Genomic DNA, 17164 nt, shown 5'->3' with positions numbered 1-17164 from the left:
CGCTAGCCCGAGGGCCGTTATAAACACTAAGATCTGGTTACCTAAAGTCCTTCAAACAGACAAACAGTCTTTGTCCCAACTACGGGAAGATAGGGGAGATCTATTTTTTTCAAGGAATGACGTCTCCCACTAGCAACTTTCCCACGAGGGCGGCTAGCATCTTTTTCTAACCACCGATATGGAGATTGACCAATTTTAACAGCAACGTCAATTTCTGAACGAAGTCTATCCTCGACGAATCCGATGATCTCGTGCCCTTAGACACACCCCATCATAGTTTTCCTCCGCAGCATCATCGCGACGGAAAGTCATTCTCTCGTGAGGTCGTATTAGCGAGTTACTTAGTGTCTGTACGCTCGGTGGATATTCCACGTTTTGACCAAGAATCCGACTTAGATTTTGTGAGCATGTTCATCTATCATCCCGTTGACCGCGGATTCGTTATTGAACCTAGGATCATTGTCATTAGTTTCTCGAGTATCTAATTACCACGGTTACTTGTCCAATTCTATAATAATCGTATTTGCACTAGTCAATGTCTTCTCTATTGCATAACGACAATGTGTAATCCAAACGAAGTTCCGTCTCACGCCCCTAACCCTAACCCTAGCCCTAACTTTAATGTAAACCCGACAAATATATATTTTTACATCCAAGTCCAAGATGATCGCTGAAGATAAACAGGAAAAGGAACGTGTTGATGCCCGTAACGCATTAGAAGAATATGTTTACGATTTACGTGCTAAGCTGTCGGAGGAGGATCAATTGTCCACATTTGTTACGGAAGATGACAAAGAAACGCTTTATTGTACATTAGATGAAACTGAAAATTGGCTGTACGAAGAAGGTGAAGATTGCCAGCGACAAGTTTATTCAGAACGGTTAACACGCCTTAAGGTAAGTTACATTTATACTTTTTATTAGATACCAAATAAACATTTTCGTTTTAAAATTGAAAATTGTGTTTTTTTTTTTTTTTTTTTAGTCACAAGGTGAACCAATTAAAGAAAGACGAATGGAATTTGAAGGCAGAGGCTATGCTCTTGATGAATTAGCAGGAGCTTTGCAACTTGCTAAAAAAGGGATAGATCTCATTAGATCGTCCAATGGAAAGGATGATAAATATTCCCACCTAACAGAAGAAGAGGTAAAGAAGGTTGAAAAAGTAGTGCAAGAAAAATGGACGTGGCTAGAAGAAAAACGCATGCTTCTTGCCAGTACACCTCGCACACAACAACCGCCAGTTACTGTAGCTCAAATTCGTGCAGAGAAACAGGTATTTGAAGCATATATCTGATTTAATGTATAACTGATAATACGTTTATACATATTGCCTTTTACATATTTTCTTTGTGTTTTAACAGTCACTGGATAGTGTTGTAGTACCAATTTTAAATAAACCAAAACCTAAAGTCGATCCACCAAAAGAAGAGAAACCTAAAGACAAAGCTTCTGAAAATCATCAGAAAAATAATCAAAATAGTCAAGGTGATGCTCACTCTCAAACCAATCAACAACAACAACCCCAGGAAGAGAAAATGGATGTTGAGTAACGGTCATCCAATTTTATGTGTGTTTAATATTATTAAATCTACCATGATTAAAATAACGAAAATATGTCATTACACAAGTCATTTTTATCATGTCACAAAAGCGCCTGATATGTTCTTAGTTAGCAGATGCGATTGTTTTTTCTTTTCTTTACCCATCACAATTTATTGCTAAGTTTGCTGCAATTTATTGATAAGTTAACCTATTTAAGAACAACTATCATTAATCTAAGTATATTGAAATTTGAAGAATTTTTTTTCTGTAAATCACTTAAACAAAGTTGTATGTATATTTTACGTTCAATTAATTTAACTAATATATCATTATAAAATTATTTCATTCAAGTAAATTTCTATAAAAATAGAGGTGAACACGGAATAAATAATGATAGGCGCTGACACTTTTAAATTTCGTTTTATATTGATAAAAACGAATAAAAAAAATTTCTTTTTTGACACGTGTATATGTATCCACTGTATTCGTTTATGAAAAATAATCAATTCAGTTAAAAGTACACGATATTTGTAACGATCTTTTTATTTCTTAGGACGTTACAGGAATATTATTTTTGTAGTGTAATTACGAAATTCTTCAAGCTTTAATATGCTTTTAGGAAAGCATAACAAAATTTTTATCAGTGGAACACTCTAAAGAGATCCCTGATTTCATTGCCAGTAAGATTTAATACATTGTGTCCTATAATGTATAGAACAAGTATTAAGTTAGAGCTAATGACTAAATTAAATTGTGAAGTAGTTAATATCGCAGGCGATTTTATGTATTTAATTACAATAAGCATTCATTCCAATACTTCCCAGGCCGACAGCAAAATATTCTGTCACACAAACTTTTGTTGCATTTAAGATACTTAAATAAATTAATATTTCATTAAAGAAGTTTATTAAGCTTGTTCTAGGATTTGCTTACAGCTTTGTATGTTTGAAAGGGCTGCTAACTTGAATCGTGTATATTTTATGATATTTCAACATTGTCAAAGCTTTGATGACATGAAATTACGAGAAATGAAATTATAGTTAGGTATATTGTACATAATTCATAGTTTTTCATAAAAGTAAAATATTTTGCCTTTCAAATTGTGTTCTAATTAATTTGATAAATATCTTTTTTTATAGTTGTTGCAACGGTACTGTTCATTGGTACTAAAAAGGAATCAGTAGTATATTGTGTTGCATTGTATATTGATCACCATTTATTTTGTTATTTATTCTTCCTTAAAGGTAGAAATAAAGTACATGACTACTATTCAGCGTTATTAGGGGCGGATTTGTACTGAAATTTAGTAATAATCTTCTGTATTTTATTCCCCTTTCTAAAAATTCGTATTTGTAGCTTTTTAAGTAGCTGTTTCGAAATTATCAGCCTAAATACTACAAAGGATTATAAATTCGCCCCTGATCTAGTACTGTGATCGGTAAAGTGCACTACAATTAATTTATGTATCTGGTGTGATTTATTGAGGCACTAGAAATTATGAACTAATCTACTACAAGGTTTCTCAAATATAAAAGCAAAATATATGTAATGGAATCATATTCCATATAGATATATGTATAGTTTGTGCTGTACAATATGCAAATATTGTGTAGGAATGTCACTGCTTCTTTTTATTTAATAATTACGTTTCATTAATTGGTACAAGTATAGTTATATTCGTCCTTCATGCAATTTCACATCACTAAACAAAGAAAAAGAAGGAAAAAATAAGAGAAAAATATCGAAACATTAACAAAAAAGTATGCAATTGCAGAATGTAACGCAATACAATGTAACATGTTTTTTTTTTCAATGATTATACGCGAATAAATGTGTTATCAAAAAAGTGTACTTAATCACATATGTGTTTCAAATACAAAAAAAAAAAAAAGTGATTAATCTCGTTTCGTCTGTGTCTTCGATTGATCATCGAAGTATGCGCGATATATAAAAGCGCCCAAAGCTACGTGTAAGACAAGGATTGCAACTCCAGCTGAATACACGTTGCTTGGCACTTGATCGAGCCCCAATAATCCTAAAATGTATAAAAATTTGTTTAAAATATTGATACGATGTCAAAATTATATTCGTAAATATGTGTATATCATATTTTGATTATTACACAATTAATGTGTAATAATCAAAAGTATATATTGTGATGTACTGTATTAAGTAATTTATGTATATGTAACATTCCAATTCATAAAGTTTGTACATAAAAGGTATAAAATATTGGCTACTAGATTAAAAAATATGCAAAAAATATTCTCAAATATTCTCAAGAATTATTTACTACTCGTGTTTATGTTAAACTATTTTATTGTTAGATACTTCCCCTAAATATTGAATTAATATATATATATATATATATATATATATATATATATATATATATATATATATATATATATATATATATATATATATATATATATATATATATATATATATATATATATATATATATATATATATATATATATATATATATATATATATATATATATATATATATATATATATATATATATATATATATATATATATATTATTGAATTAATATATATATATATATATATATATATATATATATATAATTTTATTAAATATCATCAACGAAATATAATTTTTTAAATGTACGTAAAAAAGTTAAACATTCTAATAGCATTGTTTGTTTCCATACCATCAAAAATAAAAATCTTGCTAGCAAAAAATGAAAATACAGGTAAGGCTATTATCACCATACAGTGGAATAATACTGTTTTAAAGACTTCTAATTCTGGTAATTCCTGGAAATAGAACTACGTATTAAAGATATTATTATATTTAAATGTATATATACAATATATCAATGAATTAAAATGTAAAAATGAACACACCTTGATACTTGCCATGATGTAGATGTATTTTTAATTAAAATTTCCTTAATACTATTCAGTTACCAGTTACAATAACAATTTTATTAGATTTAAAGATATATATAATATTATCATTATATTACTAATTTAGAAAAATATAATTCAACAGTTTTTATTAATGTCTAAGAAAAAATTGGAAATGAATATGTATTATTTATATAGAAAGTTGAAAAATCATTTCCTTTTCTATTTTAGTATACTATTTTGTTGAATGACATACATGTATAAATCTGTATATAGAACTTATACGATATTATATAGTAAAAAGATAAGTCTGATATTTTGATGGATAATAATTTAGACAACAACGTAATACGATAAATTCGTACACTCGTTATCTTGTGAATATTTAAGGTTATGTTATTCGATTTAGTACGTTATAAATCCCACCAGAGGAAGGTTGTATCTCGCATGTCCATATCCTTTTTGTTAGCGTTTTCGTATCTGGTTTAAAAAGGTTGTCACACGTTGCACTTTGTATAATTGGCCAGTTTCTTTTAGTCATAAATCCATCTCAATAAATCACTTTAGTTGTCACTCTTCTCGCAGTATATTGCATTTCTGGACAGTGATTGAAGCGCAGTATCGGCACGTCCAGAGCTGATTCACTTGATTGTATACAGGAATGAAGATTAAAAATAATACGTTGTAGCAATACGTCACTGGTTATAAAGTGTTAACAATTCATTTATAAGTATGGGATGTTGTTACAGTTTTTGCAAAGAAGACAGCGATCCGCAGGTAATAAATTAAATTATTTTAGTCAAGTGGGATGTTTTGAAAGCTCGATTTATTGTATAACATTAGATATGTTAAAAGATACATATAAACTTTTATCGCAATTTCACTTATTCGGATTACGTATATAAGACTGAAATAGTCAAAATGTATATTATATTCTTATATGATTCACATCTATAAAATTGAAATAAAATTCAAAGACTAGAATTTAAATTAATTAAAACATGTAATTTATCTGTTTATCTTTGTAGAGTGGAGAAGCAAATGAAAGGACACATTTGTTGGTAGATCCTGTCAGTAATAACACAAATATACCTAGAGTACACAGGTGTGTTCTTTTTATATATATTTATATATGATATAGATAAAAGTTGTTCAAGCTTTTTCATTTCTTTTCCTTTCAGTGATGATTATGTTAACCAATATGCAAGTTCAGCACCCAAAAAAACAGATGAACAAAGTGCATTAAATAGAATTTTACATGAAACAGCTGCGTGAGTGTTTGCTTCTACCTTTCTGAGTCCTTATGTTTATGTTGCCTTTTTTTTTTTTTTTTTTACAGTTATTTAGTAGAATATCATAATAAGGATCAATTAATTATGTTGATATATTTAATTTCAGTAATGTAATAGATGTTGGAGCACTAGATTCACACAACTTAGAACAGCACGAATATATGGATAGATCACGTGCATATTCTAAACGTATAGAAGCTGGAGGTATTAAAGTACCTGATAGTACATCTTGCTTACTCAAAGATGTTCCTGCCCCAGAAAAGATATTGGCAGCAGAACCTCTTGATGCTGAAGATCATGGACTGGTAAACATATATTATATGCAATATAACATCCTACTATTTAAATATTTATTAATTTGTATATATGTTTTTATTTATAGATAACAGAAATGCTCCATAAGGCTGTGACAGCATTAGAGGATGTTAATGTTGAACACAAGGAAGATTTAGTAGTTCCTTTTTTATCGTGATCTTTTGGCATTTCCTCAGCAGGATTACATCTTGCTTGAGTGAGATCATCGTACTACGCAACACTGAAAACATTATACATCTTTCCAAAATGAATTTTCGATATGTTAATCTGAATTTACTTCAGATTTTAGAATAGAGTGGGGCTAAACGCCCGACGGGTAAAATGCCCCGAATTTTAAATCTCCGTTTGTAAACAGTCGGTTGAATATCGCATAATGTTATTTAGACAGCGAGCGTTCGTCGCCATTCGCACACGAGCGTCCGTCTCGAGCGAGTCTTTGTCATACGAAGATCTTAAATTTGGGACTTTTTATACCCTGGACTTTTAGCTCCATCCTATCTTACTTGAATTTGAATATCGATGAAGCATTATAATCTGGTGTATCGTAGACAAAAGTTCAGGTACTACTTCTTAATAACAAAATGTTAAAATGGCTTGACAGTTTTTCTGAATATACATAATTATTTTAAGATGTTACAAGTTAATATATTTCCAAACGACCAGTCTTTAATGAAAAAGCTGCATTTGGTAGTGCTTTTCCATAATTTATATACGATATTGTAAAAAGATAAAACCACTGTTATTAATCTCCACTAAGATGTATATCGAGAAACAATATAAAAGGGCTATTTTGTCATAATTTAATAAACGCAATCATATATTATAAATTTATCATTTTTCGCATTAAAATTTGCAAAATTATGTTTTATCAAGCGAATAACTAACTGTTTTTTGTTAACGTTCTATCAGCGTTAAAAATATTTCATATACGTAAACGGCATTATATGAAACACGGTAGTTAATATGTAGATTCAGTAACAATTAATATTCACGAATGCGACTGGAATATATTTCGTTACTCATATTAAAGTGTATATTTTAATTACCATGCAAATCTTTGTCTTTTTTATATTGTACGTATTTTGTTCTTATTTTATATTTGCTACAGTGTTGCAAAAAGTATGTACAATTTCAAGCGAGAAGGAGTTCTTAACTTAAACATACACATGTGATATTTATATAAATTAGTACTATTACTAATATTATATCCTTTACTCATTGCCACTTTTCTTATATGTATTTCGTTCATCAAAATTTGTTAATTTTATATTTTATTAAAATTATAATAGTTATCATAATCCGCTATCATCTCTTATTTAATTGATATGATATTATTATTATCTTATTAATTGATGAATTGCGATATGATAAATAAACAATATAAATTGTGAAATTATATATTGTTTCGTGAATAACAGTCGTATTAGATAAACTTAATTATAGTCAACAATAAACGATGATTAAACAAACGTTGTATAAGCCGCACTTGTTACATTATTAATTACATTTATTGAAAATTGTAAGAATTAATTTGTTATCAAAGCTATATGCACAAACGCATAAAGACCGTCAATATTGGTTATTTATTATTTCGTAAAATATATTTATAAAAATACTTTCTTTTCGTATTTAAATGCTCCACCTTTTACACATCGAATGCTACCATCCCACTACTCTAATACTATTTTAAGATTTAGAAACTTTGACTTCGAACAGAATTATTCAGTATATAGAGCATTTATTTTTAAATATCGTAGGATTGAATTACGTAATTCGTTATAAAATTTTATTCGGTAAATGAATGCGGGAATAATGAAAATGTGGAGAAGTGATCACTACGGATAGTACATCGGTAAATCGATTTAAAAGGAAGCGGGAAATGAGCTGTTAGGAACGCGCGAAGTTTGACGAGAGCGCGGGAAGTAGGTGGTGGGGATAAGTCAAGCCAGTAGATTGGTTGGGCGCGTCGAGGCGCGGAGGGGCATCGACCGGTCTGGCATCGGGCTGCTATCGGACTGGCAGGTCCCCCCGTTCAGTACCACCAATACACAAGAGCCGAGGACTCTCTATCGCCGACCATTGGTCCTCAATTTGCCGACCAATCATTGGGAAAGTGCCCACGAAAATATCCAATGTAAGTCCACAAATTATCAAACATCAACGGGGTACGCGTACGGCCGCGCATCGTTGTACGATTAACCGCGTTTTCGTTTTGTGAGTTGTTCGAATTGCGAACCCGTGTCTTCTTGTGCTTGAAAAAGTCTTTCCGCACGGCCATGTTTGTCGAGACGAGCGTTTCTCGTCCAAAATTCGCGTCGTTCCATACATTCCGAATACCATCCAGCAGACTTGGTCTTCGTTTCGTACGTCGACGTTCGCTGCGTGTTAAGGATCACGAAAATACGACGTTGATCATGCCACCGAGAACAGGATGCAATATCCTTCGGAACCGATTTCTGCCCGACAGAAGGTGATGATTGCTGGCTGGCCTCGATTCTCTTTCCTACGTATCTAACATTCTGCACGTGGGCTCTTTAGACCTCAATGTGTTCGCCACGTTGGCGATCTTTATCAATGCGTACGAGACAAAATTATGCCCGACAGAATGAAAGAAATCATCGAGACTCTAACCTGTCTACGCATTCCATTTATTTATTTTCAGTTTGATACAACAAACACGAAAGTTCCCCTGCATGATTCATGGAACTTTCGTATATACGAGTTCACGTGTATACACAAATTTTGTCTTTGTGTATGTACATACATGCATGTAGTGATCTTTGTCGCGTTAAACCTATCTTTTTCCATCGGAGAATTTATACTTGGCTTTCTATTAATTTACTTCCCAATATAACTGCATTCTGTCTTTGTTTTGTTGTGAGGTCAATGTCTTTTGTTTAGCGATAGGAGTAATCTACAATGGAACAACTGGGTGAAGGGCAGGCGGTTGTGGTTGGTAGTGCCGGAGGAACCGTCCAGGTTGTTCAAATGGGCCAAGGAGGTCAAGCAATGATGTTACCACAAGCTATACAAATGGCAGCACCAAATGGACAAATACAAGTTGTTCCTGTGTCTAGTTTAACTAGTACAGGCCAACAAATAGTAATTCAACAGCCACAAACACCTCAAATCATTCAAACTCCAGATGGACAAACATACATTTATCAGCCAGTACAATTAGAGGGTCAAGTTCAGCAAGCACAGCCAACAGGTATAAAAGTATATGATTAACGTAGTTGTTAAATTGTAAAATTTATATACTAATTTCATATTTTTTGAGTAGTAATTAATATAAATGGGAATCTTATGCAAATTGCTGGAGCAACGTCGCAACCGGCAACTACCGCAGCAACCACAACACCAGTACAACCCTTAGCAAGTCCTACAGCAGCAGCGACTCAGGCAGGAAATGTTTTCATGGTGATTACTATTAAAGTGTCTCTTTCACTTACATAGTCTGTGTATTATATATTATACCGACTTGTAGTGATTATGGAGCGACAAGGACAGCATAATGTCTTTTTTTCTATATAGTTTCTTTAGTTCAAAATTTAAGTATATAGTTAGTTTAATATGAACTAGGTATCGTCGAGACATTTAAACATACGTGGTTTTTGATGATTCAGATGGTACCAGGAAATAGCGGACAAACGCAATTTCAAAGGGTGGCATTGCCAAATGCAGAAGTTTTTGAGGAAGAACCTTTATATGTAAATGCTAAGCAATATAGGCGTATATTAAAACGTCGTCAAGCACGGGCTAAATTAGAAGCTGAGGGGAAGATACCTAAAGAAAGACCTGTAAATATATGTTTAGTTACGGTTAATTTTATATTATATGTTTTGTTGCTTATGCATTTTACATGAAATTAGCATTTTCTTACAGAAATACCTCCACGAATCTCGTCATCGACATGCAATGAATAGAATTCGTGGCGAGGGCGGTCGTTTTCATTCCGGTCAAGTAAAGAAACGAAAGTAAGTCTCTATATGTATATATATATCTGTTTTTTATTATAGTTCTTTATGCGAAACAAACACAGTGTCTCATTCATTATTTTACGCATATAAGAGTGTAATGGTTCCAGTAGAGCAAATGAAAACGCCATGATTACCCAGCACATCACAACTTCGACCAGCACCAATACCGTTCGTACTATAGCAATAACAGCAGCAAATGTAGGTGTACAATATCACGACACAGATAATATGGCATCGACGATTGTCATTGAAGTAAATATAAATGTTTTTCTGAACCAAGTACAAAAATTTTGAAGTAAGTTTAAGTCTGGACATTTGTTACAGAAACAAGGTATTCCCCTTCAGGAAATGATTTCTCAAGACGATATTGTTACCTCGAACAACTGCTTGATGTAAATAAATGTTTAAACTAGAAGTTGAGGTGACGCACGAACAATTAATCAGTCAAAAACGAAAAATGTGTTAGCGATGACATTCTACGTATGTTTGCATTAATCTCCAAAAGTATAATTTGTAAATAATCAACTTGGTGCGAGATATAATGCAAACAGTTTCTGAAAACAAGATGCTGTGAAGAATCATCAAAACTGTATATACTATGAAAAGGTTACGAAAAGGTTTACTTATATTTTTTTAATTTGTGCGTAGTCTGGCATAGATTTGGTTAACACTATTGCTACTAGTATTATGTCACGGTATAACGGAAAATTGGATTCAAAATTAGATCAACTTTCATTATAGTGAAATTGATGAAAGGTATGTGGTACTACTTTGTGTACATAAGAAAATGCTTGCAGTGTTACATATCAAATTTATAATTTCAAAAGGTGTAAATTTTTCTACAAATCATATCACCACGTTCAATCGAGAGACTGAACTATGTAATTTATTGTTACGTGCTGGGTACTATTTTTAGATTAGATTTTATAAATGAATTAATCTTAGCTTCCATTATAACGATGAATGAACAAAATACAAAAAATGTGTACATCGATAAGACTTTTTGTACAATTTTACGTGCGAGTACAATTAATTTAATCGGATAAAAAGCTTTATGGAATATAGTTAATTGTTAAGAATATATTATAAGAAGTTAGTCATATTTTTTGCAGTGGCTTATGTAAATAACATGTTTAATCTTGAAATGTTGGATATTGTGGCTGAACAAGGGAGGCTACGTAACGTGTAATTTATCCGAATGGTTTTGGAATCTTTGAAAATTTATTAAAAAATTAATTCAACTTTACATTTAAGATCGGATTTGCGTTCGAAACTTTTAAAAAATTATTTTGTTTCGAAACTTTTATAAAATTATATTATTTTATTTATATGCGGATAAATGTAACATTATCGTTAATAATTCTGCAATATTTAGGTTATTATTTGCTTTTTCTTACATATATCTCTTACATATTATTAAAATGGTATTTTTCTAAAGTTCAAATGTTAGTTTTCGAAAGGGGAAATCACGATAATTAATTTCTCTTGATATGTGATGAAATACATATTAAGATACAGCACCCTTCTTTTTTTACAGACGTAAAGAAATTGAAATAAAAAGAGATGAAATGTTTCACCTTCGTACATAAATAATCTTAAAGTTAAATGATCTTAAAGTTGGGTAGAATTGTAAATAACTTGTACGAATGTAATGTAAGAAAGATTTACGTGGAATGTGATACTGTGTGTTCAGCGTGAATGCGAACTATTGTATTGTAAATGAATAATTAAGTTGAGTGAAAATAGGAAATAATATATTTGTAAAGTGGCTATGTACAAGCAAAACAACATGGGTTGTGTTTTGTAATAATTCGTGTCTGATGATTTAATTAACGTAATCCTTCGCCAATAGCTTATCTTTAATTTTAATAAGTGATTACTGAAAATAATGTTATTCTGGTGAAAATGGGAGATAACGGGAAGATCGGACAAAAGATTAGATTATGTTGGAAGGAAGTACAAATTTCTTGTCTGCCAGTATTTCCGAGCATTCAGACGGTGGACTGTCGGGTCCTTTAGTGTATATTTGTGGTTCAACAGGTAACGGTGGACCGAACAAACATTCTTTTACTACTCGATTTCCGGTAGCACCTATCTTTGCATCGTATTCTGAATCTCCAGTTCTAGAAAGAATAAATTGTAACAACCTATAGAATTAATGGCGGATACTTTTTTTTTTTTTACTACAGAATTATGTATATAAGTAGGAAAGTTTTATAAAAGACAAATGATAATAATCGTTGCTCGGGACATTTTAATCCTTATTGGATTTACTACGAATTTACTAGTGGATAAGTTGTTACGTCGGGCGACCGTTTACCTAGACCAGGTCATATACCGCCGGCCAGGCGGACACCAGATGTCCGCTCATCCTTACGACGTACCTTCAATAGCCTTAAGTACCCGTCATAAATCCCACTAATTTGCTTGCTAAGGTCCTTCAGACCGTACAAATATCTTTTCTAAATCACTTTTTAAAGACTATTGTCTACCACGGCTTAACCAGGGAAAGCTGGGTTTTCCCACGTACGATGCTTCCTAATAGCAACTTTCTATCGCGGGCGGCTAAGACCCTTCCTAGTCCAACAACCTACGTTTATCCAATCAGAAGCAATGTATACTGTCCTCACTTCCTGACCAAAAGTATCGTGAACAAATCCGATGGTCCCGTGCGTTAGACACCTCGATTGCTAGCTGTCCTACGACACAGCATCGTCACTGTAACTTACTGCTCCTACGACCTCAGGAGAGTCAAGTCAAACTTCTTCTACATCGCTGGAAAAGTCAACTACTTCTTCTACACCGCTAGAAGAGACAGCAACTAAGTACAATTCTAACGTCTAAGTCTAAGTACGAACAATCACTTGCTCTATTAAGTATCCTCTAGTGCTACGTCCACTAACATACGAAGTTCGATTAAAAGAGCCTTGCTCTAGCGTGCATATCTATCTTACCTTCGGGTGACAAGTTGTCATCTAGGAATTCTATCTACTCAACAGTGTAACTTAAGCGTTGAAAATAAACCTTATAATTCTATGAATCACAGTGTTATACTAACTCAATCACCCCTATTATCTTAACGGAAATCAGGGGATCGATCAACTCGTAGTGTCGATTTCTATAATCGTAATGGGAATTTACGACTGCCGTTGACGTCTCTCCCCGCGATTGGTCGAGAAAACATAAGTAATATTTATCTATGCCAACAGAACTGTCGTAATCTTGCCTTCTTACCTTATACGAAGAATTTCTCTTTCTTTTCTATTGGGTACTAAATTGTCTGGAGGTTTCTTTGCTTTCTTTAGCCGTATCAAGTCTTCCGTTGCAATTTTCCATGGGTTTCTGTAGGAGTTGGTTTGAGTGGTTTCCGATATGATCCAGTCTTCCGGTAAACGAATGTCTTTCCATTTTCCATATGTTTTCGCACGAGGTGAATAATCTCCTAATATTATCAAATTTTCATTTTAAAATATACATGTAAATGAAATTGTAGTTTCGTTTATAAAATAAAACCTTTTGAATATTCCATTTGATACACAGTTTGTTTAAGTTTGTTCTCCTCTCTTTCGATTAGATCCTCATCCGGTACAACTTCGGAAAGAAATTCTTTTAAATGCCGGTATTTCTTGCGAATCTAAATATTTGAAAGTTATATCAACACTGTTACATGTTTAAAGTGTGCTTTGAAAATCCACGCGATGTACTTTAACTCCACGACGAGCTACATTAAAATTATAATGCAACATGGTAATAGAAAAATATTTATTACGAGGTATTGCTCATATACTAATTGTTAATAGCAAATATCGTTGCTTGTTTACTCTGTTTAAAGCTTGTTGTGAATCCTCGGTTTGTTCGTTTAAGGTAAGAGCAGCATTTTGTCGTTGTGTGTTCAAACACTTTCTGTAAGGACCATTTAAATTATTCAAAGGCGGAGGGTACTCGGCTTGTGGTCTGTATTCCTTTGGTCTACCAGTTTTCTTCGATGGGAAATCCTTTTTATATGTCGTTGTAAAATCACGTACTTCGTCTTCCACTTCTAGAAGCATGGTTTCTCTTTATTTATAATACGAACGTTATACAAATTTCTCGCAACGATCAACGATCATGCCTGGTAAAATTCAACGAAAAGGTTACAAAAACCTTGAAGTTGCCTATCTTACTAACTTACTATACTGTTGACAATGAGTTGAGAAAAGAAAAGGAAGGTTAGGTGTAGTAGGTACGAGACTTTTTGTTTAGAAGATTTCCGATCTGTTATCGATATTACTTTAATTCTTGATAATAAGCAATATTGATCGTAAAGGAAAATTCGTAGTGAAGAGGTTGAGAAATTTGTGAAGTAAATGAACGATAAAGGGATACGAAAGGAAGGCTTCTCGACGTCTAATAATTCTCCGATTTCTCGCGATCCATTATAGAGGACGATATAACAAGAGGTGAGGCATGGTACCCTTGTGTACTATAAACGCCAATTAGGACATGACATCGAATTTCCCTGTTATAGGTACGTCCTTGTTGATGCGAGTCGCCTACGCTTTCTTTCCTCTCGCTTCCCTTCTTTTTTGCTTCTCTCGTCGTTTAAGGTTGGAAAAATAGATATCCATGTTCTATTTTAACCTCGGTAACGATTCAATATCGACATGCGAAGTTTCGTTAAGATTAATCGAATATCTTGAAGGATGAACGGTATAATAGTATAAATTCTCGTATTATTAAAGTTAGCTTATTTGCGATACGCTTTAAGTTTTATCAACGATACGTTCTATTTGATCGATAAATATTAAATTCTTTCGAACGAATTCTTCGCTTAAAGGATTCTAAGAAGACAAAATATCTAAATGAGCGGAGATAATCTCGAGGATCTGTAGCAGGGCCGAATACACGTACACATCGTGTGCTGTAACAAGATAGGCATAATTAAAATGTTACGCTGTTTGTAATGACACGGAGTAATTAATTTTCGTCAAGTAACAATGTTGCCTGGCAACAGTTCTGGCTGTCTGAGCAATATTTTCGCCTCGTTACTCGCAAGAGGCAATTCGTACCTTATAGGTATCCTTTAACGTCTACAGCCCTCTTGCTATTCTGCCCACGCTCCTATCCTGCGAACCCTCCTCAAAAGACAAACGAGGCTTCTTCGGTGCGCCTGTCTTTTTTGCTGCTGTTTCCGGAATTCAGAGGACGAACGAGTTTATTCTGTTCATTTTCACCAAGTTCCTGTCGAAGTCATCTTTCGTTATTTTGTAGCATAGAGTTTCTAGGGTCGGTTTAGGATGGCCGATCGAGTGGGTGGAAATTACGTAAGTGATTCATCGATGACGAATCACGGGAAATAACGTGAGAAAAAGAAAGAAAGAAAGAAGAAAAGAAAGAAGAAGGTGGAAGCTCTTAAATCTTATGGATTCGCTACTTTGAATTGGCATTTTTCATTTCTGAGGAATTAAATTGGAACTTGAAATTGCGGAAAGTTAAATTTAATATCGTAATCTGCAAAATTTTTAACTTACAAATGTCAGATTTTGCAAGATTCAATCTCGAAAAACATTTGATTTAACGTAGAATGATTAAAAAAATTTCATTTCGAGTGTTTGTTCGACCGATAACGATACCTATCGTTTTTTATTTCCAAACGTAAGCTCTTGAGAAGCTTTTAACGGTAAAATTCCGACTGCGATCAAATCGAGAGATTTCGATAATCCAAAGAGCAATCTATAAAGCATCGATTTCAAGCAACTTTTAAAATAACTATTACGTAAATCCACGCTAAAGGTTGATTCGTTCGGTCAATTTCGTTCAACGATGTCAGCCGTACGATACGTCACTGGAAACGTACGTTGCAACCCACGGTATCGGATACGATATCGGAAGTTCGCAACAATTCTTGCACGCATTCGTTGCAGTTATTTCGTAAAAAATATTTTTTTTACACAGAGTGGCCTTCGTGCAAAAAATACCACCGACAGTCTTAATTTAGTTTCATAATATTGTATCGATAATATGGCAAACGGTTATTCTATTACGAGTACATACGAACATCGAATAGAAAAAAGTATGTAAATTTGAGGTTTCGTTGTGCCGACAACAAACGTAAATGACCTTGCATTTTCTTTTCCTTTATCGTAATGGATACCGTTTCTTGCAGGAATTTACGCGCAGAAGAGAATGTCGTTCTCTGACTCATACAGTATACATTTCCGAGTAGAAGCGCTAGGAAGCGCTAGCAAGTATCGCGCATACCGAATTAAACTTTTATCAATACGTTAATACACATTGAGATTAAATTAGTATTAAATTAGTATTAACGAATGTAAAATTTCGGTATTTATCAACGGTAATTGAAACATTGTTCGGAACTGCGATTATGGAACGTAAATGATACAAAGTCTGAGTCAACCGAATCGCATTCAATTCCAATCGTCGCAGTGCGACGGAGCGAGCCAATGCGTTTTCAGAATTAAACGGCCGAATTAACTGGAGATTCGACGGTGAAACGGAATTATAAGCCATTTTATTCTTTGGAAGAAAAAATGAGAAGAAGAGTGGAGAAAATGTCGATGTTTCATTTCCAAGAGACGAGATTCACGATAAACTTTTGCGATAAATAGATTTTTGTTAGCTTTGCAAATCATATTGATTGAATTTACTGAAAAGAATACACTTTGTTCAAAAAATGAATCTTGAGGGAAAAATTGCAAATATTTCGTACTACATACTACTTCGAAATTAACAAGCATCCTCGATACATTTTTTAACGGCAAATTAAAGAAGAACGTTTCTGGATTTCTCGCTACAAAGCTAACGATAATCGGTATATGATACAAATTTCACTTAACCGAGATTCGTTTTTCGCCCGAAACTACTAGCTACGCAAGCAGAAGGACGGAACAACGTGAAAATAATTTTTCATTGCGCGGATGGATATACGCGCAAAGACTACGCGGAGAAGTATAAAATATAGCCTCTCTAATCCCTGCCACTAACATCCATTGTACCACTGTTTGGTATACAGGAAGATTAATGTGTTATAACAAGCAACCAGCTTATTAAAAAGGGCCAGATAACCACGGTTTCGTAATTGACTGGCAGGATGGAATGATACATTATGAGAGATAACGAATGAAAGGAGGAAAGATATTCGCGTGGGGCG

General features: G+C 33.2%; 5 protein-coding genes across 11 annotated transcripts in view; 3 read left to right on the top strand and 2 right to left on the bottom strand.

Moving 5' to 3' along the window:
* The window catches only part of LOC100742698 (97 kDa heat shock protein), a 9358-nt gene extending 6102 nt beyond the window's left edge, over nucleotides 1–3256 (top strand). For both annotated transcript variants that reach the window (XM_003485863.4, XM_012394447.3), the window contains 3 exons: nucleotides 658–897; nucleotides 986–1276; nucleotides 1365–3256. In XM_003485863.4, the coding sequence (XP_003485911.1) occupies nucleotides 658–897; nucleotides 986–1276; nucleotides 1365–1553 (720 nt within the window). In that variant the 3' untranslated portion in view covers nucleotides 1554–3256. The remainder of the gene's footprint in view (nucleotides 1–657; nucleotides 898–985; nucleotides 1277–1364) is intronic.
* A 99-nt stretch (nucleotides 3257–3355) lies between these two features.
* LOC100743173 (vacuolar ATPase assembly integral membrane protein VMA21 homolog) lies at nucleotides 3356–4825 on the bottom strand. Its single transcript, XM_024372674.2, has 4 exons — nucleotides 4684–4825; nucleotides 4425–4585; nucleotides 4229–4334; nucleotides 3356–3580 (listed from the first exon to the last, which is right to left on the bottom strand). The coding sequence occupies exons 2-4, from the start codon at nucleotides 4437–4439 to the stop codon at nucleotides 3441–3443; spliced, it is 261 nt and encodes an 86-aa protein (XP_024228442.1). The 5' UTR covers nucleotides 4440–4585; nucleotides 4684–4825; the 3' UTR covers nucleotides 3356–3440.
* Nucleotides 4826–5061: 236 nt separating this feature from the next.
* On the top strand, nucleotides 5062–6902 carry LOC100743055 (ragulator complex protein LAMTOR1). The gene is made up of 5 exons (XM_003485866.4): nucleotides 5062–5204; nucleotides 5456–5532; nucleotides 5609–5698; nucleotides 5826–6024; nucleotides 6102–6902. Exons 1-5 carry the CDS (start codon nucleotides 5160–5162, stop codon nucleotides 6189–6191), a joined length of 501 nt encoding a protein of 166 aa, XP_003485914.1. The 5' UTR covers nucleotides 5062–5159; the 3' UTR covers nucleotides 6192–6902.
* Nucleotides 6903–8012: 1110 nt separating this feature from the next.
* On the top strand, nucleotides 8013–11822 carry LOC100742934 (nuclear transcription factor Y subunit alpha). 6 transcript variants are annotated; one of them, XM_033318356.1, is made up of 7 exons: nucleotides 8013–8168; nucleotides 8936–9245; nucleotides 9318–9436; nucleotides 9661–9834; nucleotides 9920–10011; nucleotides 10122–10266; nucleotides 10339–11822. In XM_033318356.1, the coding sequence occupies exons 2-7, from the start codon at nucleotides 8954–8956 to the stop codon at nucleotides 10408–10410; spliced, it is 894 nt and encodes a 297-aa protein (XP_033174247.1). In that variant the 5' UTR covers nucleotides 8013–8168; nucleotides 8936–8953; the 3' UTR covers nucleotides 10411–11822. The 6 variants fall into 6 exon arrangements, with proteins under 6 accessions (XP_033174247.1, XP_033174246.1, XP_003485913.1 ...); XM_033318355.1 differs by having other exon boundaries at nucleotides 9318–9454; nucleotides 10125–10266; XM_003485865.4 differs by having other exon boundaries at nucleotides 9318–9454; nucleotides 10339–11234.
* LOC105682134 lies at nucleotides 11615–13942 on the bottom strand. The gene is made up of 4 exons (XM_024372670.2): nucleotides 13836–13942; nucleotides 13528–13735; nucleotides 13249–13456; nucleotides 11615–12137 (listed from the first exon to the last, which is right to left on the bottom strand). The coding sequence occupies exons 2-4, from the start codon at nucleotides 13541–13543 to the stop codon at nucleotides 11951–11953; spliced, it is 411 nt and encodes a 136-aa protein (XP_024228438.1). The 5' UTR covers nucleotides 13544–13735; nucleotides 13836–13942; the 3' UTR covers nucleotides 11615–11950.
* Between the last annotated feature and the right edge of the window lie 3222 nt (nucleotides 13943–17164).

This window comes from Bombus impatiens, unplaced genomic scaffold, assembly GCF_000188095.3.
Source record: "Bombus impatiens unplaced genomic scaffold, BIMP_2.2 scf_0089, whole genome shotgun sequence".
Lineage (NCBI taxonomy): Eukaryota > Metazoa > Arthropoda > Insecta > Hymenoptera > Apidae > Bombus > Bombus impatiens.
Note: the sequence above shows the minus strand (reverse complement) of the source record. Positions and strands in the feature narration are given on the sequence as shown.